General features: G+C 25.3%; 3 protein-coding genes across 5 annotated transcripts; all 3 read left to right on the forward strand.

Annotated features, from left to right (window-relative positions):
• Window positions 1-1,037: 1,037 nt before the first annotated feature.
• On the forward strand, window positions 1,038-8,549 carry LOC105834719. 2 transcript variants are annotated; one of them, XM_012677394.3, is made up of 6 exons: window positions 1,055-1,125; window positions 3,440-3,593; window positions 4,472-4,558; window positions 5,517-5,783; window positions 6,174-6,332; window positions 8,348-8,547. In XM_012677394.3, the coding sequence occupies exons 2-6, from the start codon at window positions 3,521-3,523 to the stop codon at window positions 8,500-8,502; spliced, it is 741 nt and encodes a 246-aa protein (XP_012532848.1). In that variant the 5' UTR covers window positions 1,055-1,125; window positions 3,440-3,520; the 3' UTR covers window positions 8,503-8,547. The 2 variants fall into 2 exon arrangements, with proteins under 2 accessions (XP_036144139.1, XP_012532848.1); XM_036288246.1 differs by lacking the exon at window positions 3,440-3,593 and having other exon boundaries at window positions 1,038-1,125; window positions 8,348-8,549.
• A 1,879-nt stretch (window positions 8,550-10,428) lies between these two features.
• Window positions 10,429-14,761, forward strand: LOC105834720. Its single transcript, XM_028190885.2, has 6 exons — window positions 10,429-10,558; window positions 10,927-11,239; window positions 11,417-11,503; window positions 12,618-12,884; window positions 13,701-13,859; window positions 14,521-14,761. Exons 2-6 carry the CDS (start codon window positions 11,167-11,169, stop codon window positions 14,667-14,669), a joined length of 735 nt encoding a protein of 244 aa, XP_028046686.1. The 5' UTR covers window positions 10,429-10,558; window positions 10,927-11,166; the 3' UTR covers window positions 14,670-14,761.
• Window positions 14,762-16,899: 2,138 nt separating this feature from the next.
• On the forward strand, window positions 16,900-24,666 carry LOC105830086. 2 transcript variants are annotated; one of them, XR_001138538.3, is made up of 8 exons: window positions 16,900-17,228; window positions 18,348-18,434; window positions 18,665-18,934; window positions 19,402-19,554; window positions 22,714-22,874; window positions 23,626-23,721; window positions 23,981-24,030; window positions 24,518-24,666. XR_001138538.3 is itself a non-coding variant. In XM_012669236.3 (5 exons), the coding sequence occupies exons 1-5, from the start codon at window positions 17,159-17,161 to the stop codon at window positions 20,286-20,288; spliced, it is 729 nt and encodes a 242-aa protein (XP_012524690.1). In that variant the 5' UTR covers window positions 16,900-17,158; the 3' UTR covers window positions 20,289-20,336. The 2 variants fall into 2 exon arrangements, 1 of the variants encoding a protein (XP_012524690.1); XM_012669236.3 differs by lacking the exons at window positions 22,714-22,874; window positions 23,626-23,721; window positions 23,981-24,030; window positions 24,518-24,666 and adding an exon at window positions 20,140-20,336.
• The last annotated feature ends 60 nt before the right edge of the window (window positions 24,667-24,726 follow it).

The raw sequence follows: 24,726 nt of genomic DNA on the forward strand, positions 1-24,726 counted from the left end.
TAAATATTTAGTTAAAATGGTGTAAAGAGAGAAGATTTTTTTAAATTTAATAAATCGTTTTGTTCGACTATTACAAAGCATATATTTCTTTGGTTTTAATAAATTTTAAACAGATTACTTTAGATTAATAAAATTATTTAGATTTAATTATAAATAAAATTTATTAAATCTAAAGAAATCTTTCTCTCTGTATATATATTTGAGATTGTGTTTCTAAGATTCAATAGTTTAAATATTAAATATTTGTAACCTACTAATTTTTAACTTTAATTTTAAAGTATTAATTTTAAGCAAAATATAAATAAAATAACAAAATATTAATTTCAAATAAAAATGATTTCTCTCCTGTGTTCTTATATTCTTCTAAATCTAAATTGTAGATGTTTAAGAATAATCAATATTTCACATCTTCAAAAAATTTTCTAAATAATTAAAAAAAGACTGTGAATAATTTTATCCATCCTGTAACTTATAAATCATGAACAATTTAAATACAAAATAACAGATGCACTATTTTATTAGAGTTAAATTAGTATAAAATAAAGATTTATAACTACTTAACAATAAACACTTTTTCGTATGTTATAATATATTTATTTTAATTGTAATAATTTCAAATTTTTAGAGTTAAAGTAAGTATAAACAACTCAAACATATGTTCAGTTCAAAAGGTTTAAACTATGTGACGTTTAATCTTGAAATTAGAATTGAACTATTCAATCACATAATATTTCTTAAGCACTTTTTTTATTATAAAGATATAATTTTGTGCGTATAACATGAATCTGCAGAAATTTCAGTCGATTCACAACAAACTTCAACGTTCCATGTCATATACACAGAATTATTTGCGACGTGAGTTGGAAAGTAGAAGTGAATAATGAGCTTCGCGTAAAATGGACAAAAGGTGAATTTTTTTATCTCATATTATTTCATTTTTATTACTTTTCATTATTTTTATTTATTGTTAAAAAATCCTTCAAAGCAGATATTATATAGAACTCAACATCTACAATCGATCGAATTATTCATAGAAACACTAAACAAAGAACATGATATTCTACGTGCTTCATGCATTCAGCATTATAGTATTTGTATTATCTGCGATTGGAGAATCTACGCTTCGTAAGTTCTTTTGCAAGAATTCCGTGCTATAATCTTTCCTATAATAATATTATTACGTATCTGCACTTCATCTCAATGTATCAATTATTTCATTCAATTATTTTATTTGTATAAGAAATACATTGTCATATGGAATGTAATTTTAACGAAAATAATTACTAAGTTTCTCTCAATATAACTATTTAATAACGTACAATAATTTTAAAAAATTATAGTATCTAAATTATATGATTTTAAGTTATATTTTATTGTTAAAACAATTGTTGCATTATTCATTCTTTAATACCTTAATACTATTCCATTTTGATTTATTTTTAATTTTATTTAGCTATAACTATGTGTAAGCATGATTCAGCTGATTATTTCGCCTGCTTAAAACATGCTGTAGAGAGTGTAGAGGAAGCATGGCCACAATTTCTTTTTTCTGATTTATAAATTACATTCTATGTACACACAATTATATTATTTTGATATTAAATAAAATCACAACACAAATGACTTAACAATCACAAATAAATAACAATTAAAAAGAATATATTAAATAAAATTTCTAAATATTTTTCTCAGTACTTTTAAAAAGTTAATTATTATTGTTTTAAAGTTATTTCTTATTAAACATATTTTTTATACTATAATACATATTTCTTTCCAAATACAAACTTGCACGGTGCAGGTGATGGTTTATTGTTATTAAATACGCATGGATCATTAATTAGCTTATCAATCATTTATTCATGTAGAGTTTTCCGTATTTTTTTCACGTTTTTGTCAAAACTATTATTTTTTACTTTTTTTTTTAAACATAGACACATAAAATTAAAAAAAATTAATATATAGTTATTAGTATTCAATAATTGGTTATTTTTTATATTGGTTATAAATAATTCACGATATATATATAACGCAAATTTAATAAATGTAATAAATTTCTTATTTGTTCGTTGACTGATATAATAACTCTGTATTTCTAAAATTCATCGATCATTAAGAGTGTTTTTCGTTTTAAGAATAAACTTTAGCTCACATAAATTTAGAAAATTTAAACTTTAAGTTAATATTGTATTTCAGTAAAAAAATTTCTTTAATTTTTTCAAAATTTAAATATTAATGTTTGCCTTTGTAGGACGTTCCTTTTTCAAAAATATTTCCATAAAACTAATATATTTATTATATATGTCAAAGAAGTGTAAATTTCTCGTGAAAATAAAAATACATTCAGCTTTGTAAATACATATAATGTATGACAGTTCTTCGGAGATTGTATAACTTAATTTTTGTAGCTATTATTTGTAAATAAAATTAATAAATAACTTAAAATTCACACAAAGTCATTGTTCTTCTATGTCCTTAAATACTATTATTAGCCCCAATAAAATTAATATACTGTATCTCTAAAATATATGTCAAAATACATTTTGTAGAAATTGTATTATTTTTTATTCTATAAACCATTAAGGTTTGTTATATGTAACAAAAAAAGAATCTATTATTATATCTTTTTTGTGTTACTTTATGTATATGTTTAATAAATAAGTAAATAAAATTTTTCTTATTATACACAAAAATTAGATATGCCATCTACAAATATTAACTATATGCGCGATAAGCGCGTATCTATAATTGTGTTATAGATAGAGCACATCTGCAATCTAAACATCTCGATGCAATCTTTTATATAGCAATCGAATAAAGCTAAAAAGTATTTCTGTACAAACATATCAGCTGATCTTTATAATCTCATAAATTATTATAAAAATCGTAAAATACATAATACAAATAATGATACAGAACATTTCGATTCAGATTAGTTCACTCTACAAACTCTGTCAATAGTTATCAAACATTATGTTATAAGGTACATAATATAAAATAGCTTACAAATAAGCAAATTAATTATTAAAGACTATTTTTTACATGTTCTGACAACACATAAATAGAATATATATTTATATAAACCAACATATTATGAGCAGAGATGTTCAGTATACAATTCACAATAATTTACAATTAACAAATACTGTCAATTTGTGATATAGTGTGTAATAACAAAATAAGTTTAAACAGAATAGTAAGTTTTTCTTGATACAGAACAATATTAGATATGGAAAAATACTATTACGTTCGTGTGAGCACAATATTATTCACATCATCATCATTAATTATGTTCTCACAATGACATCATCGTTCGGTTAGATCCATGATATGCATACAATAACACAGCTCTATGTAAGTGTCTAAAGATATTTTATTTTTCATTACCGCGTTATTATTACCACCTGTCAACATCAGTCAATTTAATTTTATTGCGTTATAGAAAGCCTTGAGAACAGAAATTATATATAAGACTCAGCTTTTATGCCAGTCAAACTTTCCACAAGAATATTAAGCAAACAACATGATATTCTACGTGCTTAATGCCTTCAGCGTTGCAGTATTTGCATTATCTGTAACTGGAGAATCTACGCTTCGTAAGTTTCTTTTTTAAGAAATCTTTTTAACGATATTTTAAATATCTGTGTTTCACCTTAACCCGGACCAAAATGCCACATTTTCTTCTCAACTTTCAACGCTCTATCTTTTGATGTAGTCAACCTAGTAAACATTTTTTGAATACAACTTTCGAACGCAAAAAGTCTCCTCTTTCAAATGCCGTCGTCAAAATTGACTTACGAAGTCTTTAAAAAAAGTTACAACTCATTTTTTTGAAAAAAAGCCGATTTTTTCGTAAATTTTTTTCAAAAATTTCATATTTTGAGCTCAAAAACAAGTGGCTAGAACATCTCTACCATGGTAGAAAGTGTTATCTGTATCTGCTCTAAAAGACTTCATTGCAATTTTTTCAAAAATTTAATATGGCAACTTTAATATAACGGCTCAAAGTTCAGCAAATTCCAAAAAATCGATATTTCTTAGATTTTATCATGATGATCTCATTTCATGGTGTACACAGACAGCAGACAGACAGACAGACACACACACACACACACACACACACACACACACACACACACACACACAAAAGAAATACAAATCCGAGCAACCTCCATGCCGGTGTATCTTGAATGACGCTAATGCCGGTAGTGTCTCTGTATCAAAGGTCATAGATTCTTAGAACTGACAATGATTTGACAATAATATCGGAATATTTATAATTTTCAAGCCTTTTATATGTGGTGTTGATAAATTCAATCATTGTTTCAAATTTTTATTTAAATTTTTGTTTAAGAAATATTATCCAAAAACTAAGTGGTATTAGTGACTTTTCTTTATGTTATTGTTAAAACAATTGCTGTATACTTATATTTTTAACAATGTTCCATTTTATTTTCTTTATGATTCTATTCAGCTGTGACTATCTGTAAACGCAATGCAGCTGATCATTCCACCTGTTTAAAAAATGCTATAAAGGAAGCATTGCCACGATTAATTCCAGGTATATTTGCTAAAAATTTAAAATTATTAACTTTTTAACTTATATTTTATAATATATGTTATAGAATATATTGTATATACATATTAATTACAATATTACAACTATGTTACTACAATGTTAAAAATGTTTCTCAAATTAATTAAGGGAGTTCCTCTGCTCAAGTCACAACAAGTGGCATAGGGGTTCAAGTAAAGAAAAATATTCAAATGACTATCTTGTTGCCTTCTTTTTTTGCTGTATACGGTCTAAAGTTAATAATGGTAAATATAAGAAAAAAATCGGCTATAAAGTATTACCTTCTCTACTGAAATGATTTTTTTTTAATTAAGAATAAACATTTTTCACTATTATACTACCCTTAAATAACTAAATACAACGATAAAAAATTCATGTTATATCACTAGCACACTTACGTGCTGTATTATTTCGATTATTGTAAACTTTTTTTATCTTATCAATTATTTCACTCAAACGAGCAAGTGCATCGTTTCAAAAATTTAACAGTACTTTTCTGGACAGATAAAATGTATTATTGTAAAAAGTTTCACTAACATCTGTTCATTACTTCTATGTTTAATACGACAATAAAAACTGAAAAATCCTGAAAATTTATCGATTCCTATAAGAGCCCATGTTAATAAAATATTTAATATCTAAATAACTAACTAGTTCTGCTTTCTAAAATTTTGACAGTTAATTTATATCACTAATTTAAACTTCTCTACAAAGATTCAAAATTAAAATCTGTTCATTTTGATTTAGTAGCGGAACTCCCTTAACACTTAGTTTGTTTCTTGTTTTCAACATTAAAAAAATAAACTACATATATTTATAAATTTTATTTAATGCAAGAAGAAAAAAAATTTCTTTAATCAACATTTTTTAAATTATAAATATTAATATTAATTTGTTGTAATTTAGAAACATAATTATTAATATTGACTCTCATTTGTAACAGGGCTTCCAGAATTCGATTTTCCATCTTTGGATCCACTACATTATGAATACGGCAAAGCTATACTTAATTCAGGCGATTTACGTGGAGAAATAATTATGTCAAACGTCACTGCTACTGGTATAGCAAAAGTTCACATTTTTGATGTAAGGACGAACCTTAATGATGGCGTTTTCCGTTTGGAAATCGACACACAAATACCAAAGTTGTTTTTTGACGGTAACATAAAACTAAATGGTACTGTAAGTGTATTCAGAGCTCAGGGTAAAGGTATGATTAAATTCTATATAATCTGCAAAGAAATATTATTTATTTTTCAAATGTAACTTTTATTATATATGTATATATTCTATACTGAATTAATTATACAGACAGTTGTCTGTACATAAGAGCATGACTAACATAACTTTTGTTAAAAAAAACATCGTTAATTTTTATATATTTCTGATAATTTTAATAAGTTGGTAAATTTAAATAAATACACACGCATATACAAATGCATACTACACATGTACACCAAACATAAAAATCTATGATATAAAATTAATAATTATTACTTTATAACATAAAAATTCTAACAAAATAATAATGATATTTGTAATTGTTATTATTTTATAAAAAAAGCTCTATTCTTTTATATAATAATAATTTATTTATTAGGTTACTTTAATGTAACTGGGGCTGATGTTAGAACAACGTGGGATATGATAGGACCTGTAGTAAATGATACTTGGATTATAGAACATTTTTATGCAACTCCGTTGTTTACAAAGTTTAAAATGTATTCCAATTTTTTGTCAGATCAAAGCAAAGAATTTAGTAAGTATCAAAAATTTATTTATATATTTATTTGTTTATTGTTTCATATATGTATCAAATACATACTTAAAAGATTTATGTCTGATTTACTCATATTTAAACCTAAATATGTAAAATTCAACATCTTATTTAAAATAATTAATTAAATATTAATGATTTCTAATTTATATATGTATACATAAAGTGTTAAAAATAATAACATAAATTATTGTGATATACAAATTAAAGTATCTGAATAATTGAGAAATTAAAGTGCAAAAATTTTAACTTTTTTGCAAGCATTGCATTAAGTCTTTTAAATACAAAAAATAAATTTTAAAAACTTCTCGTAATGTCTTTATATGAGAGAGAGAAAGAGAGAGAGAGAGAGTTTATTATTATGTTACCGAATCATATAATAACCAATTAATATAACATTGTGTGACAAAGAAATAGGAAACGCGATTTTGATTTTGAAAATTGAGTGTGATAGAGAAATAAACTTAAAACACTAGACTATGCTCGGATTTTGCTCTATCGGGTCTGACAAATATTTTTTACGGTTTATTTTTTACTGTTTAGATTAAATATATTTAGTTATGTGATAGAATAAAAGAAGCAAATTTTATCTTATTTCTTCTGCGTGTTCGTTGTCTTTCCGTATAAGTTCGTGTTGTCTCGCCGTCACTGTTGTTTAACCGAAATTTTTAAAGGACTAGTTCGACAGAAATCAAGAAAGGTCGAAAACTATGTGTACTTATTTAATTGTTCTTTATTGTATTAGTAATATTGTTTCTTAATTCTCAGATTTGCTGAATAATTTTATTATTCAGCGACTGGAGAAAAATAAGGCATTTAAAAAGAAACTTAATACAAACTAGTTAATTACATGACAAGCAATTAAAAATGTCATAGCAAATGTACCGAAAAAACATTGAGCGGACAATGTCTATGAGTTAACTGACATTATGATGAAAGCTTTTAAATACATTGGTGTCTACGTGTCGTTAAAAATTCATATATTACCGCATTAAATATTTTCTAGGTCAAATGTCAATCTAGGTCAAATGTTAATCGAACGAACAAGGTGAACGCTTTCACCAAGTAATGTTGCCTTTAAAAGGCATAAAGAGAAAAAACTGGACGCCATCATGGTTAACTGGTGCTGGTTAATAAATAAAAATGATAACAACACGTCTGCATAAAAGAAATTAATTTTTTTATCTATATATTTCTTTTTCAACTTGTTTTTAAATTAAATAAATTCAAAATCGACTTTTGTAAATGTTAAGTCGCCTATAAAACCAAAAAACTTGCACCATATTCATTCCTTTTTGTTGACTATATACCACCTTAGTAAATTTTTCCCAGGAACACGATAGAATCATTCCCGAGCTACTCTAAGCCTTCCTTCTTTCTCATTTTTACAATTTTAGGTAATTTTTCGCAATTTTTTTCTAAAACGAGGAATGTGAAGAAATCAAAAAGACTCAAAAATGATTCCATTGTGTCCTTCAAAAAATTTTATTAGTGGTTTGCTTTTATTTCAATTTTCTATATACCGTTTTTGTGGTGCTATATATCTCACTAAAGGACCAAAAATATCAAAAAATTAGCCAACTTCAAATTTCGATTAAATGAGACTCAGACTTAATAAAGTAAATCCGAACATAGTCTAACGTTTTGGCTCTTTCTTCTATCACACTTAACCATCAAAATAGAAATCGCGCTCCAACAATTTTTTTTGGACAGTATAATTTTAAAAAAATCATGACAATTTAAAACGAATTAAGAAACCAACAACTGGTTAGGCAAAAAAGAAAGTTAGGAATACTTAGTTTATTTTACAAGTCAAAATCATGTTTTAATATTTTAATAATCTAATTTATCATGCTTCTCTTTATTTCATTGCTCTTCTTTATTTTACAAAGATAGCATTTCAAAATAAGAATAATCACATATGATCAAAGTATTTATTCTATAATCTTATGTTATTTCCAGGAACACATTGCTAAATTTTTTAATTTTTATTTCAGATGATCTTATCTTGACATTCATAAATGAATTTTGGCCAGCGATACATCGAGCAACGCTACCAATAGCAACCGGAATATGGGACCCATGGTTGACTAATTTTCCCAATAAATTATTCTCAAAAGTTCCCTTTTCAAAAATATTTCCAGAAAATTAATATACTTATTATATATATCAAGAAAGTATAAATTTTTGATGAAATTGAAAATATATTTAGCTTAATAAATAATATATGCATATAGCAATTTTTCTCAAATACTTATCTTTGTTTTTTTAACTTTGTAGGCAAAATTAATAAATAACTTAAAATTTATTGCAAAATTATTCCTCTCCTATTCTTAGATATTGTTGATAGCTTATAAAAATAATATACTGTATCTCTAAAATACATTTTTTTATTATTTATTTTACAAATCATTAATTAAGGTTCATTATACGTGTGGCAAAAAAAGAATAATATTAATAATTATATCCTTTTTATGTTATTTCACATATTTGCGTAATAAATAATATTTTTATTCTATTTTACACAGAGAAAAAAATAGTTAATTTTCATTCAAAATTCGTCAAAAATTACCGTGATGTATAAGAATGTAAGTACATTGTTTTGGAAAAAAAAATCATTCAATTTGCTTAATTTCTAGAAAATTGAAAGATAAAAGTTACTAATCAGGTCTTATCAAAAAATAAAAAAAAAGTACAGTTAAAATTTACCTCACTACGCCAAAATTTTTCGTGCCTCCACTTTAAAAACTTTTTTCCTATCAAATATAATTTCGTAAAAAAATGTAATAATATGCACAATTCACTATACATATAGCCACTCAACCAACAATAGGTTTGTCCTTATAGCTAGCTGCATTAATTCAACCAAAAAGCATAGATTTCATAATAATTCAGATTTACAAGGCACTTAATCTTAATTTCTTGTTATATAATATTGGACAAGCACATCTACATATATACAATTCTTTTACGACTCTACAATCATATTTTTCAATATATCTAGAAATAAAATTCACTGAAATAAACTGAAATTCACTAAACAGGACACCTTCAATTGGCCAGAAGTTGCCGAATGCAATACTAGTAAGTATTAAATACTTAATATCATTTGTTCTTTGTCGCATAAATACACTGATCGGTAAAAACGGTATCTCTTGTCAAATTTCATACAACTCTAGGCGTAGTCAGAATATTGCATCCTTAGCAAAGAAAAAAGTGAAGTTTGTCAAGGGACACCATTCTTGCCGATACCTGTACACGATGCTTCTTCAATATGAAATTCAAAAATAATCGATCTAAAGATAAAAAATAAATTAAAATTTCAGAGACAGCAGGATAAAATTTTATGGACCAATCTTATAAATATTCTTCGACGTAAAAGAAAAATTCACAAGTAACTACTGCATATTTTTTATATGTGATTTCTTTTAAAAATGTATTTTAAAATCTTTATAAATGTAATTATTATCTATATATTTAATCCTTATTGTTTAATCGTATTATTTCAAAACATATTTTTTAAATTAATTGTAAAAATAGTTAAAAAAAGTTATAAAGCAAAGTTTTAAAAAAATTCTTTATATTTATAACGTATAAACAATGTAAATGTCATTATTTATTGCATAATTTAATGTTTTAATTTCATATTACAAAAAAATTTTTGTTATAAAATAATAAACAAACATTTTTATGTAATAAAGTAGTGTAAATTCTATATTTACAAAATGTAAAATAGATTGAATCACAACTAGTGTTAAATTGTACTTTAAAAATAAATGTAGTATTCACATTGTAAAAGTGTCACGTAAAGCACTCGCGTGGAATCTTTGGTGACACCTAATATTTACAAAGCAACTCACTAAATTATTGTGACATAAAAAGCAGGTTATGGGGTTTCAAACAAAAAGTTCGAGAACCTAGAATTCTAAATCGATAAAATAAATAATTATTGTACCAGTTTAAAATAAAGATGACTAAAGTCACCAGTGACCTAGCACGAGTACTTACGGGTTAATGACTTGTAAAGGTTCGTTTATGTGGCTTGTCTACCTTTCTAGTAAATCTGTATCTGTTTCAGTTCGTTTCTGACCGTCAGACATACCAGACGTGTTCTAGATCTCCCACAAGAGGTCCGTTGCAGGAGATTGTATCCAAATATTCGTTTTTATTTTCCGATTTCCAATTTCATCGTTTACTTATTTTCCAGGGTGAGTTTTTCAATAATTTATCGTATTTAATTTATCTAACTATTTCTCCATTTCTTTTTCCTGAAGATAGCTCAAAAAAAGAATCAAAACGTACGTTTTCGATAGCTTAAATTTGTTGTAGTTTATTTACCGCGCTCGTCTCGCATTGCCGCTTGATTTTATTTCTTTGTTGAATATCTCACGATATTACATGACTTTCTTAGAGAATCTGCCTCTTTTCTTGCTCCATGCACGTTAGGTTATAAGATAATTATTAAGATTGTATAATTATTTTATTAAAAAAATTATTACGTAACATTTTTAATTAAATTAATATCAATAACAATAAATAACAATAATATATAATATTTATAAACACTTCTACATAGTGCAACATAAAAGTAACCGGTGTGTTTTATGCGCTGGCGCACTGCAAACGTTGGTACGATGGAAATACGATACTAATTTTAGTAAATATAATGTGGAGGAAAAACTATTTAGCATATTTAACAAGAGTCCACTATATTATGTTAAAACCTTGAGAACCGATATTGAATAAACGACGCAGCTTTTATAAACAGTCCAACCTTTTATAAGAATATTAAATAGAATTAGATAGAATAAACGATATGTTATTCTATCTGCTTAATGCCTTTAGCATTGCATCATTTGTATTAGCCACAACTGGAGAATCTACGCTTCGTAAGTTTCTTTTTAAGAAATCTTTTTAACGATATTTTGAATATCTGCGCTTCATCTCAATATATAGATCGATCATCTTCTTCGCATAAAAAAATGTATATGTTATTGTTCAAATAATTGTTGTGTGCTTATATTTTTAATAATATTCCATTTTATTTTCTTTATGATTCTATTCAGCTGTAACTACATGTAAACGCAATTCAACTGATTATTCTGCCTGTTTAAAAAATGCTATAGAGGAAGCATTGTCACGATTAATTCCAGGTATATTTGCTAAAAAATATTAATTTTTTAACTTACATTTTATAATATATTTTACAGAATATATACGTAATAATTACAATATTACAACCATATTACTGTAATAATAAATATTAAAAACGTTTCTTAAATTAATTAACAGTTAGAAAGTTTTTCGTCTGTAATATTTAAAAAATAAACAGCATATATTTATAAAACCTTAAAATTTTATTTAATTTAAGAAAAGAATAAAAATTATAAAATTATAAAATTATAAAATGCTTATGCGAGTAACCGTAAATCATTTTCGATATTAAATGTTTTTTTAGTCGAATCTACTTATCTAAAATTTTAACATTATCCCAATCGAATACATTTGCGGATCTTAAACGATGTTCCATAATGATTGACTTATAATTAATCTTTCTAATGTCATTCTTGTGTTCGTCAATTCTGTTCTTCAAAATTCTACATATGTCTGTCCAACATATAAAGCTTCACAATTTAAACATTCTATTTTATAGATTACATTGGATTTAGAAAGAGTGAGTAATGAGTCTTTATGTGTTTTAATGAATCTATTTAATTTATTGAGTCCTGTAAATGCCAATTAAAAATTAAGAATGTATTCAAAAAATTGAGTGGATTTATCTGTTATTCTAGAAATATAGGAATAGGAAAATAATTCTTCCAGTAATTTCTAAAATCACATAAAGAAACTATTGTCTAATTATTGAGCTAGTAAACTTTTTCCAATATTCTTTTTTTTTAAGATTAAAAAAGTAAAATTTAAAGAATATCTGTTATCTAATAAAATATTTTAGAAATTTAACATTAAAATCCTATACTAGGATTGTGAAATTTTTTTCGTACAATTCCGGAATGTGAAAGTCCTAGAATTTTATCTACTAGATCTGTATATAACCGTATCTTTCTTGTATGTGATGTATCAATAATAGCGGTGGCCCGCACAAGCATTTTAGAATTTTTGGATTGATTTAATTCATCGGAGCCCTATTTATATTTATTTTACAAATAAAAATTTCTTTAACAAAAATTTTCTAAAATATAAATATTAATATTAGTTTATTATAACTCTAAAACATAACTATTAATATTGACTCATTTACTGTAACAGGACTTCCAGAATTTGATTTTCCATCGTTGGATCCACTATTTTACGAATATGGTACAGCGATACTTGATACAGGCGATTTACGTGGAGAAGTAATTATGTCAAACGTCACTGCTATTGGTTTAGCAAAAGTTCATATTTTGGATGTAAGAACAAACTTTTATGATGATGTTTTCCGTTTGGAAATCGACACACAAGTACCAAAATTGTTTATAGAAGGTGACATAAAAGTAAATGGTACTGTAAGTGTATTCAAAGCTCATGGTAAAGGTATGATATTACGTTCTATATATATTTTGCAAAGAAATGTTAGAAGAGAGAAGAATGTTGTAAACAATTGTTTTGTTTTATTTAAACAACTTTAAGTTCTCATATTATTATTAAGTATAATATTGTTGCTATATATATATTGCTCCGCTAACTTAATCTTCCTTTAGCAAAACAGTGTTTAAACAAAAAATTAAAAAACTACAGAGCAACAATTTTTTCTTTATCAACCTTTTTACAATAAAAAAGCAACAAATAAAAATAATAATTACAATTGATTCTGCTCATTTTGTCCCGCTAACTTAAATGTAAAATTAATACCCAATTACGTATTTCTCAAAATAAGATATAAGAGAATAGATACTTATAAAACTTTTGGCTATCTGTAATACTGAAATGCATATTTCATAACAACAAAATAAACATTAATAATCAATGTTATAACGTTTAAACAGTATGTAAAGAAGTAATTTGGACAGAACTCATCACAAAAATATCCATAATCCTAAATAGAATCTAATCCATAATCGGTTTCTCTCCTCTATTTATTTTATTAAATGTATCTCCATTTATATATGTGTATATATACATTGTAAAAAATTTTTTATAAAATTACAACTATAATAGTAATTTTGAGAGACCCACTATAATAGTTAGTCAGAAAAATCTGTTGGCATAACAACTATCAGAAGTGTGTGAATATCACACACTGATGTGTTTTATAACATAATAACATTTTAATACAATAGTAATAATTTTATAATTGTTATTAGTTTATCAAAAAATATTCTTTTACATAATAATTTATATATATAATAGGTTACTTTAATATGACTGGTGATGATATTAGAACAACATGGGATATAATAGGACACGTAGTAAACGATACATTAATTATAAAACATTTTTATGCCAGTCCATTGTTCACAAAATTTAAAGTGTATTTTGATATTTTCTCAAATCAAAGCAAAATATTCAGTAAGTATATAATCAATTTATTTATAACATTTTTGCTATATTTTAAAATATGTATTACTAATATACTATAATATAAATCATTTAAATAAAAACTTATATCTGATTTATTAATGTCTCATATATAAACACACACACACACACACACACACACACACACACACACACACACACACACACACACACACACACACACACACACACACACACACACACACACATATATAATTAAAAATAATATTATAAATTACTTAATATCCCATAAATTGAATAATTACTTCAAAAGTCTTCTAAATATCAAAAATATATATTTTTTTTAATTTTAAAAATTTTTGTGATGTATATTTATATTATATTACAAATAATAATAAAAATAAGACAATTACTGATATAAAAAAACATTAAAAGTTACTTTGCAAATTAAAATTATATTTTATTAATTTTTATCTCAATTTCATTGTACATGGTGCTTATTTTTATAAATATAAAATTACAAAGCAAAAATGTGTCACGTCACGCACAGATGCGCGTGTAAATACACATACACACGTGCGTGGGTACACACAAAATATTAATATTTGTAATTGTAATTATACTGATAATTTTGCTGTAATATGTTTTTTTATTAAGACATATTGTGTTATATGTAAATATTTATTTTCAGACGATTTGATTATAACTTTTGTAAATGAATTCTGGCCGGCAATACATCGAGCAACATTACCAATAGCGACCAAAGTGTGGGACTCATGGTTGACTAACTTTCCCAATAAATTATTCTCGAAAGTTCCCTTTTCAAAAATATTTCCATAAAACTAATGTACGGATTATATGTCAAAAAAATGCAAATTTCTTATAAAATTAAAAATACATTTATCTTTGTAAACGTGAATAATATATGACAATTCTTTTGAGATTCTAATCTTTATTTTTTAACTATTGTTTATAAATAAAAATTAATAAATAACTTAAATTTTATTACAAAATTATTCTTCTTCTATATTTTTTTTGTTCTGAAATACTACAGATAATTTTTATAATAATAAAAAACATTGTGTCTCCAAAATACATTCTATACAAATTAGCAATGTTATTTTTCTAATGTATTCAAATGTGTCCATAACGTAAACGGACACAAGAAATAATTAATTTGTATTTATATTTTATGTTGTAACTGGTGATTACTTTATAAATTGTAATACAATAAATATAATAATAATTGTGCAGAATTAACAGCGCTTGACTGATAAATCCCATTTTAGTTTTAAAATTTATGAGTCTTATATTTTTCGATTCTTTTCCATAACAATTGTTTTAATTTGCATTTGTGTCAACAACCGAATAGTTGACAGCATTGTTACGTGAAATAATAGAAAAGTACGTTGTAGCATATTAAAGTTAAAACATATTATAATTAACTACTTTTAAGTTAACATCAAAACAATATTCATAGTATTCTTTTCATTAATTACTTTTTATACAAATCTGCTACTGCTATCATTCAGTAGCATTCTATAATCAAACACGTAATTGTTACACAAATTAATATTTATTTTGTCAAGTGTATTTCTATTTATAATTTTAGATTAATAATATATAATATCATAAGATTTATCAAATATATACAAAATTAAATGTTTCTACAAAAAAGTATATAACAACAAAGTTTTATAATACACAATCTCATTATTTATTATAATTTATAATTTTAAAAAATTCTTAGATTTAACAGTTTACACATACACACGCGCGTACGTGTGTGTGTATATTATACATTTAATGTACACTTCAACGTACAGTTCAATGTATCTTAAATGTATAATATTATAAATTGTGTTTTAGATAAATGTGATCGTTCTTAAAAAAATAATAATTTTTTAAAAATTATTATTATTATTATTATTATCTTATTAAACTTTATACTCTCACCATTAAAATAATTTACGTAACAGGTTACTTTAATTTAACTGGGAATGACGCTAAAGCAATGTGAGATTTAACAGGACATGTAGTGAACGATGCGTGGATTGTAGAACATTTCCGTTGCTCTCCAACACTTGGAATGTTTAAAGTGTTTTACAACAGTTTGGCAAAAGAGGATAAACCATTCGGTTAGTATTAAATTAATTTACTTTTTTTAATGTGTATAAAATTAATTAAATATATTTCGATTAAAACCTGTATTTAATTTATTACTTAAATGTATATAAATTACAATACTTTTTGATAAATATTTATATAAATTAAATAATTAAATAGTAATCTGTATATAGCTTGTAAACACACGCATACGTATACCTGTTTGGTATATTTCGCGGACGTGCAAAAATATATTTCGAGAAATATAACTAGACAACTTTACAATATACATTTATATTATGTCTCTCCCCGTCTCTCTCCGTCTCTCCCCATCTCACTCGGTCTGTCCACGTCTCTCCCGATCTCTCCCGGTCTCTCTCCGTCTCTCCCCGTCACTCCCAGTCTCTCCCCGTCTCTCCCGGTCTCTCCCCGTCTCTCCCGGTCTCTCCCCGTCTCTCCCGGTCTCTCCCCGTCTCTCCCGGTCTCTTCCCGTCTCTCCCAGCCCCCTCTCCCGGTCTCTCCCCGGCGCTCCCGTCTATCACCGTTCTTCTCCCGGTCGCCTACTCTCTCTCGCCTCTCTCCCTACCTCCTCTCTCTCTCTCTCTCTCTCTCTCCTCGCTCTCAGCTCTCTCCTCTTCTCTCTCTCTCTCCTCTCTCTCTCGTCTCTCCTCTCTCTCTCTCTCTCTCTCTCTCTCTCTCCCCTCTCATCCGCCTCGCCCTCTCTCTGCCTCGCTCTCTCTCTCTCTCCTTCTCTCTCCTCTCTCTCTCTCTCTCTCTCTCCTCTCTCTCTCTTCTCCTCTCTCCTCTCTCACCCCTCATGTTTTTTATACGTACTTACTAACTTATAAAAAATGCTTAATTACATTTATCAACATATTAATATCTGTTCACTTATTTAAAGTAAATAATTACCTTTTAATATTATTTTTCTCTCTCAGAAATATTACGCATTTACATATACAAGTACAAACTTACTAATACTAATTTAAAAAAAGTAATTTATATATGTACTTATTATGCTAATACCTGCTTACTTATTGCATTTATTAAACTAAAATTACTGTAAAAAATGTGTATAAATAATTATATGTCTAAAGTTTTTGTTTCGTGTTTATATCTACATGTGTCAGAATCACTTAATACAAGACCTTGAGAGTAGATGTTATAAAACGCAGATCATTTATAATTTATCTAATTATTAGCAAGTATACGAAACAGAGAACATGTTATTTTATGTACTTAGTATATTCAGCATTGCGATCTTTGGATTATCAAGTGGAGAATCTGAGTTTCGTAAGTGCTTTGTCAGAAATATGTTCTTTTTAAAAATATGATTATCTTTAATTTAAATATATCAATTATTTTATTCATATATGTAATTTATAATACAAAATTAATATTAAGTTGACATGAAAATAATTTTAAACAAAAAATAAATGTATTTTTCCAATCAACGTACAACAAATAAAAAAATAGTTTAATACAATGCAGTACAATTATTGTAAGATTTTTTGTAAAATATTTAAATATTTCATTGTTACATTCCTTAAACATGTTATTATAAAAAAAAGATGTATATTTATTTTATCAAACATTTATTTCATGTTTTTGTAATAATGCTTTTATGTATATTTTTGAGTTATAGTTTTTCTACAAATGGCGAGTATCACAAATTACGAATCATATGTGGAACACTCTTTATTATTTTAGAAATAAAAAAAATAAAGAAAAAATTTTCACACACACACACACACACACAGAAAATTTTATATCAAACATTATATTATGACATATTTCTTATGTTATTAGTCATGAAGAGATTATTGTTTTCTATTGTTTGATTTTCGTCAGTGTTACGTCAACAAAAAGAAGCATAATTTTTCTTCTGTTCACTTTAACATTCAAAATATGTAATCAAGAATTCATGTCATGTATTTACACATACATTATGTCATTTTAACTCTTAAAAATAGTCTTTATTTAACATGTAAAAGTCTAAATAACATAATACTAATATATTAAATTAACAAACAACTATGTTAGAAATTTAACTTAAAGATTTAACACAAAACTATGTTAGAAATTTAAATTAAAATATTCTACACTGGAAAATTTTAATACAAAAATAAAATGTTTTTTACTGGGTACAGTAAACATTTTCATAATTTCTTCTTTAGTCCAGGCTTATTACTATGTACTATAATAATTTTTAATATAAAATTTTCTCTTTGCATGTTTGGAAAAAAACATCTGATAATGTACATGTGACTTATGACAAAAAAAAATTAAATCCTAAATTAATTCTGAAATAAACGTTCCCTTATCAACGCGCACTAAAACAATTATTACATTTCTATATTTCTATATTTTTACTACTTTATTACTACTTTATCTGCTTCTATTTCAATTTAGCTTTATCTTCTTGCAAGCAAGATTCAGATGATTATCATGTCTGTTTAAAACAAGCTTTAGAAACGGCATGGCCACAAGTTGTTAAAGGTATATTTGATTTTTATTATCATAATTTTTTTATTTTGTTATATTATAAATAAATTATATAATTTTACACAATTATATTACTGCAATATTAGAAATATTACTAAAATTAATCAACAATAAAAATAACTTATAAAAACTTTAGAGTTTATATAAAACAAGAGATGATAAAAATTTCTTTAATCAAATCATTGAAATATAAGTACCAACATTAGTTTATTTCTTTGATATAGGACTTCCAAAATTTGGCCTTCCACCTTTGGATCCATTATTTTATAGAAATGGTAAAATTGTATATAATGCTGATAAGTTACAAGCAGAAGTAATTTTTTCAAATTTTACTTGCTTTGGTTTGTCAAAGACCAGTTTTAGTGCTTTAAAGACGCACTTTCTTCCTAATAATATTTTCCGTTTGGAAATTGACACACAAATACCAAAACTGTTTGCAGAGAATCTCTTAAAAATAAATGGTTCTCTAAGTGTATTTAGAATTGTTGGTGAAGGTATGATAATAAATTTTATACATAAAAAAAAACCATTTGTTTTGTTAGAAATGTCCCCATTTATAATATAATTACAATAATAAGATGAACATTTACATGTGTATGTATATGTGTAAAATATTACACTATACATTCATTTTACAAAAAAAAGCAAAATCTATTTTGTTACATCACTAAAATAATTAAGATTATTAAAAGGATTATAAGAAAATAACTATAACAGTTTTGTAAATTTAACAGTTCATGTGTGTGTATATATGTATACATATATATTACATATTTATAAATGTATTTAATAAAATAAAATAAAATAATTATTGTGTTATAATTTAGCAATTTTTAAGAACATAATTAAGATCTTTTAACACAATTCAAGTAGAAATAGGCAAATAAACAATTTTTTGAATTATTCTTCTATCATTAAAACATATTCTACATTTATATAATTATTATCATTTTTTAACCAGGTTACATGAATGCAACTATCAATAATATCAAAGCAACATGTGGTTTAAAAGGACATATAATAAACGATACATTTTTAGTAGAATATTTCCGTATCATGCCATCACTTGAAGCACTCAAAGTGTATTTTGATTTATTTCAAGACAAACAACTTAGTAAGTCAAATAACTCGAATTATTGGTAATTTTTAATCATAAATTAAATAAGGACTTACATTTAATTTACTGCTTAAATGTACAAATCTCATAACTTTAATGAAAGTTCGTCTAAATCAACTAAATACTAATAATTAGGGGGAAGGATATACGTGCGCGTGCGTGGTATACACACATATACACGATTAGAAATAATATATTATAAATTACTGTGATAAATGGAAATATTCTTGCATAATTCAAAAATTAGAACTTTAATTTTTTGTAAAAAAATTTCTTTAGAAACCTAAATATAAACAATATATTCATCAAACTTTTAAAATGCGTTTATATTAAGTAATAAATCATAATAACGAGATAATAATATTAATTTTTAAAATAGAAGAGAATTCAAGGCATATTAGTTTTTATAAGTTAAAATTTTATTACCATTTATTTTCCAATATTTTTATTTATTATGTCTATTTCCTTTTTAACATAATATTACAACACAAAGATACTTATCAAACTATTTATATTTATATTGCGTTTATTTTGGTTTTTCATTGACATTGTTATCAATTTTTAATATATTTTTAATTTCAGATAATCTTGTATTAAGTTTTGTAAATGAATATTGGCCTATATTATATCGAGAGATGTGGCCCTTCACGTCCAACTTGTTGGACTCAATGTTAATTGACTTTGCTAATAAGGTCTTTTCGAAATTATCATTCTCAAAAATATTTTTATAACATTGACTTATAATTCATAACAAATTATTTTACACATCAAACAATAAATTAATATTAAATATTAAATTGTTTAAATTTAATTTTAACTTAATTAAATTTCTTTAATTCAAATATTTATGCATTTAACTTAAATACATAAATTATTTCAACTTTTATTCAAGATATCTTCATATTTGATTAAAATATAAAAAAACTTGAAATAAAGAAATATCAAATTAAAATTAAGCTTTAGTTAAATTAACGATTTTTTTTCTCAGTTTTCTCAGTGTAAAAATACTAAATTCGTAAACATTTATCTTTAAAAACACAAAACCCCTGTTAAATTAAATCCCCCACCAACGATAAAAACTTTCACCCATAAAAAAATTTAGTGCTAATTAAGTGCTAATTTGGTGCTGTATTCAAAAATTTAATGCTCGTACAGTTTGGCAGAAATAATATTAAATAAAAAACATGTTTATACTAATAACAACCAAGCATCTAATTTTTTAATAGCAGTTTACTCTTGTTAGATCGACATTTAAATTGAAGCGGTGGCTAATTAGGTGCTCAGTTTAGTCATCGCTTCAACTTAAACATCGGTAGCGCGACAAGCTACCAAGAGTAAACTGCTGTTAAAAAATTATGTGCTCGGTTGTTATTGGTATAAAAATGTTTCTTATTTAACATTATTTCAAGATATGTAAACGATGAATTAAGTGCTCGTTCGGTTTAGCCACCGCTTTTTTTTTAAACGTCGAACTAACAAAAGTAAACTATTAAATACTAGGTGCTCGATTGTTATTGGTATAAAAATGTTTCTTATTTAATATTATTTCATAATATGTAAACGGCGAATTACCTAATTCGCCGTTTACATATCATAAAATAATATTAAATAAAAAACATCACCTGCTCGTTATCTCAATATGTGATAAATCAATTACAGAGTCACGTTCTATCTCAAGATATTATTTAATTAATCAGTCTTGACAAATAGGTATGAACACTGGCTGTAGTAAATTTCTTTAATGTCGTTTCTCAAATGTCGTCAAGTAAGAATGTCCGTAATAATTATTTTAATTTTTTTGCATATGTCTCAACAAATTTAACAGCATTAAATATACAGCACATAAAATATACAGCCAAAAATGCAATATATTAGCTTATCAAAGTTAAAAAGTACCATTTCTTGATATTATAGTTACAAAATAATTTTGCACAAAATAATTTGGCTTAACATATACATGTTTTTTTATTTTTAAGTTTTTTATTTTTAAGTTGGTTTTTAATTTTTACCATTACTGATCCACAAGAGTAATCAAAAATAATGTATCCTTAAAATTTATTATTTTTAAATAAATAGAAACAAAAACGTTTAAAAAATTTTATCATTACTTGTATGTTTATATGTCTCCAGCTTTGCTAAATCATCGATCAAAGATTGCTGCACGTGTAGCGAAAATATGACAATCATATATGTTAATGATGTAGAAAAATTATAGTATACGTATATATCATAGATGCATTTATTTAAATTTATTATTTTGATTTTGACATCCTTCGAGAAGTCATTAGAATTAAGAAGATGCTGAACCTGTCTTGTTTTACCAATTATTTTGATCATTTCCAATTCATTAATGTTTTAATTCTATTTACAGAATTAAAAATCCTTTTAATTCTATTTACAGAATTAAAAATCCTTCTCCACAATTAAAGTACAGACGGTAACATAATGCGGATGTAAGAATTTTATACAAAAAACCCCCAAAATTTTTTATTTGTAAATCATATTAAAAGTTTTTGTTTTTTGTATAAAATTTTTACGTGCGCATTATGTTACCGTTTATACTTTAATTGTGGAGAATTTTTAATTCTGTAAATACAATTAAAAGATTAATGAATTGAAAATAATATCAAAATAATCAGTAAAACAAAACAGATTCAACATCCCCTTAAAAGGTTAAAGAGGGGGTTAATTTATAAGTTGATAGAAATATCGCAGAGACAAGAGAGAAGTTTCGAGCGATTTGATAAATACAGAAGTGATCTTGCGAACAGAATACTCTTATTATTCATTCCTATGTTTTTCAACACTTTAAATATTAAACATACATATATTTCAAAACAAAAATTAATTTTTTATTTTGTTTTTACATTATGTATATCTTTTAATCTGTAGTCAGTGAAGTGTTTTTTTCAGTTACGTAATTGGTGTGAAATGGAATATAATTATATATATAATCTCAATTTTAAGTTCATAATTGTCTTCTAAAAGAAAAGAATTAAAATACAATTTTGTCAGTAAAATTAAAGTATAAAAAAACATATAAAAGCGCTGCGTATTGGCGTTTTAAAAATAATTGGAGTTCATTTCGTTTTCCTATTTCAGCGACTATTTAATATGGGTTAATATGCATACAATGTAATTTTTCTGTTTAAAAAGCCTTTAGAACAAAAATTATATAAGATTCAACATCCAATCGATTCATAACCAATCGAATTATTCCCACGACTATTAAATAAAGAGGAACATATTATTTTATGTAATTAGTATATTCAGCATTGGAGCATTTGGATTATCCGTAACTGGAAAATAAATGCATCGTAAGTTTTTTTTAAGTATTCCTTGTTAATATACGCACGGAGAGAATTTTCTCTTAAAATTTACCCTTAAAATCTCTGGTAATTGTGGGATAATGTGTGACCTTAAGAAATTTTACTATACTTTTTAGTAAATTTAATTAAAAGGTATAGCAAGATTCCTCGAGATCACACATTATCCCATAATTACCAGATCATGAGGGTAAATTTTAAGAGAAAATTCTCTCCGTGTGTAATCTTAGGAATAGTACTTATTGCATATTTGCACTTCATCCTAATCGGTTTTTACATAAAAAACTAAATTGCTACAAAGTTGACATAAAAATGATTTCAAGAAATGTATAATATATTGTTAAAGTAATAAGTATACAAATAAAAAAATATTCTAATACAAATTGTAATCATTTGCGATTATATAGTTTCATTAAGATATTTAATCATTTGTTGCATTTAGTTTCAACTCCAAGCTTTTCCTAAGCAAGTATTCTTCTCATTTATATTTGTGGATCATAATAGATGTGCTCATCAATTCAGAGAACTGTGAATTACAAAATTAACATTATTAAATAAATTAGAAAAAAAGACTAAATAAAAATTTCCTTCTCGCAATATAAATAGGGGATAACGTGCATGCACTTGACAAATAATAATTATGTTCTAAATTATATTAAAAATTTTTTATGTCAACAATGTTACTGCATTTTTATATTTTTAATACTACTCTATTTTATTTCACTTTTAATTCTATTTTTAGCTGTAACATATTATACCTGCAAGCATTAATCAGCTAGCTGATTATTCCGCCTACTTAAAACATGTTTTAGAGGAAATATGGAACAATTTATTAAAGGTACATTTTTTAAGTTAAAAATTTTAATCTTTCCAATTTATTTTGTAAATAAAATGTATTTATTAATACATACAATTACATTTCTGCAATATTAGAAAATTTAGACAAATCATCAGTAACAGTAACAGTTACAGTAAAGTAATTTATATAAATTTACAAAATATTTCAACTCTATTTAAAACAATATAAAAAAAAATAAAAATTTATCTAGTTTTAATTTAAAACATGGACACTAATGTTAACTTATTTCTCTTGGTAGGACTTCCAGAATTTGACTTCCACCTTTGGATCTATTATTTCACAAAAAGGGTAAGATTACCTTTAATTCTGATAACTTGTGTGCAGAAATAATTTTTTTTCAAATGTCACTTGCTTCAATTTATTGAAGATTCGTTTACTGATTTAAAAACGCATTTCCTTAATGCAACGTTTTTTGTTTGGAAATTGATTCATGAATACCAAAAGCGTTCATGAAGTATCGTGAAAACAAATAATACTCTAAAAATATTCAGAATTAATGATAAAAGTATGACAGTTTTATTCATTCCCAAAAAATAAACTATTTATTTTTATTTTTACTAGATTATGTCTTCTTTATTTAAGAAAAGTTAACAATTGTATAAATATATACAGGGAATTTAAGATTTTTTTTACCACTAATGGTGTTAGATTTTACAAGTAAATATAAGTGAATATATGTAGATATATCTGGTATAACTATTGTGGGAATTCTAAACACGATCAACATGTTTACTTGGTAAGACTTTACATAATTTTAAATCGCGTCCGTTTTCAGGTAATTCTACAAATCGAATAACGGCAGTGACCGTCGAAATTTTCTTAACGACAGCGATCCACATTCCAGTTCTTTATTTCATAAATTTTCCCATTGGTGGATAGGCGATGAAACATTTCATCGGTCAACATCACCGAGCCAGGAGCAAGGTCCGTCAATGGACGAGATTGCATTAAGTAAGGTCTTCTCATGGTCAGCTATTTTTTATT

The sequence above is a fragment of the Monomorium pharaonis genome, chromosome 6 (genome assembly GCF_013373865.1).
Source record: "Monomorium pharaonis isolate MP-MQ-018 chromosome 6, ASM1337386v2, whole genome shotgun sequence".
In the NCBI taxonomy this organism is placed as follows: Eukaryota; Metazoa; Arthropoda; class Insecta; order Hymenoptera; family Formicidae; genus Monomorium; species Monomorium pharaonis.

Excerpts from the sequence above, each read along its gene's own strand:
- LOC105834719 (XM_036288246.1), top strand. The coding sequence starts at position 1,053 with ATGATATTCTACGTGCTTCATGCATTCAGCATTATAGTATTTGTATTA. Across the intron at positions 1,126-4,471 it reads GATTGGAGAATCTACGCTTC|CTGTGACTATCTGTAAACGC; the intron begins GTAAGTTCTTTT and ends GATTCTATTCAG. Across the intron at positions 5,784-6,173 it reads ATTCAGAGCTCAGGGTAAAG|GTTACTTTAATGTAACTGGG; the intron begins GTATGATTAAAT and ends TTTATTTATTAG.
- LOC105834720 (XM_028190885.2), top strand. The coding sequence starts at position 11,167 with ATGTTATTCTATCTGCTTAATGCCTTTAGCATTGCATCATTTGTATTA. Across the intron at positions 11,504-12,617 it reads ATTGTCACGATTAATTCCAG|GACTTCCAGAATTTGATTTT; the intron begins GTATATTTGCTA and ends TTACTGTAACAG. Across the intron at positions 13,860-14,520 it reads AAATCAAAGCAAAATATTCA|ACGATTTGATTATAACTTTT; the intron begins GTAAGTATATAA and ends ATTTATTTTCAG.
- LOC105830086 (XM_012669236.3), top strand. The coding sequence starts at position 17,159 with ATGTTATTTTATGTACTTAGTATATTCAGCATTGCGATCTTTGGATTA. Across the intron at positions 17,229-18,347 it reads AAGTGGAGAATCTGAGTTTC|CTTTATCTTCTTGCAAGCAA; the intron begins GTAAGTGCTTTG and ends ATTTCAATTTAG. Across the intron at positions 18,435-18,664 it reads ATGGCCACAAGTTGTTAAAG|GACTTCCAAAATTTGGCCTT; the intron begins GTATATTTGATT and ends TCTTTGATATAG.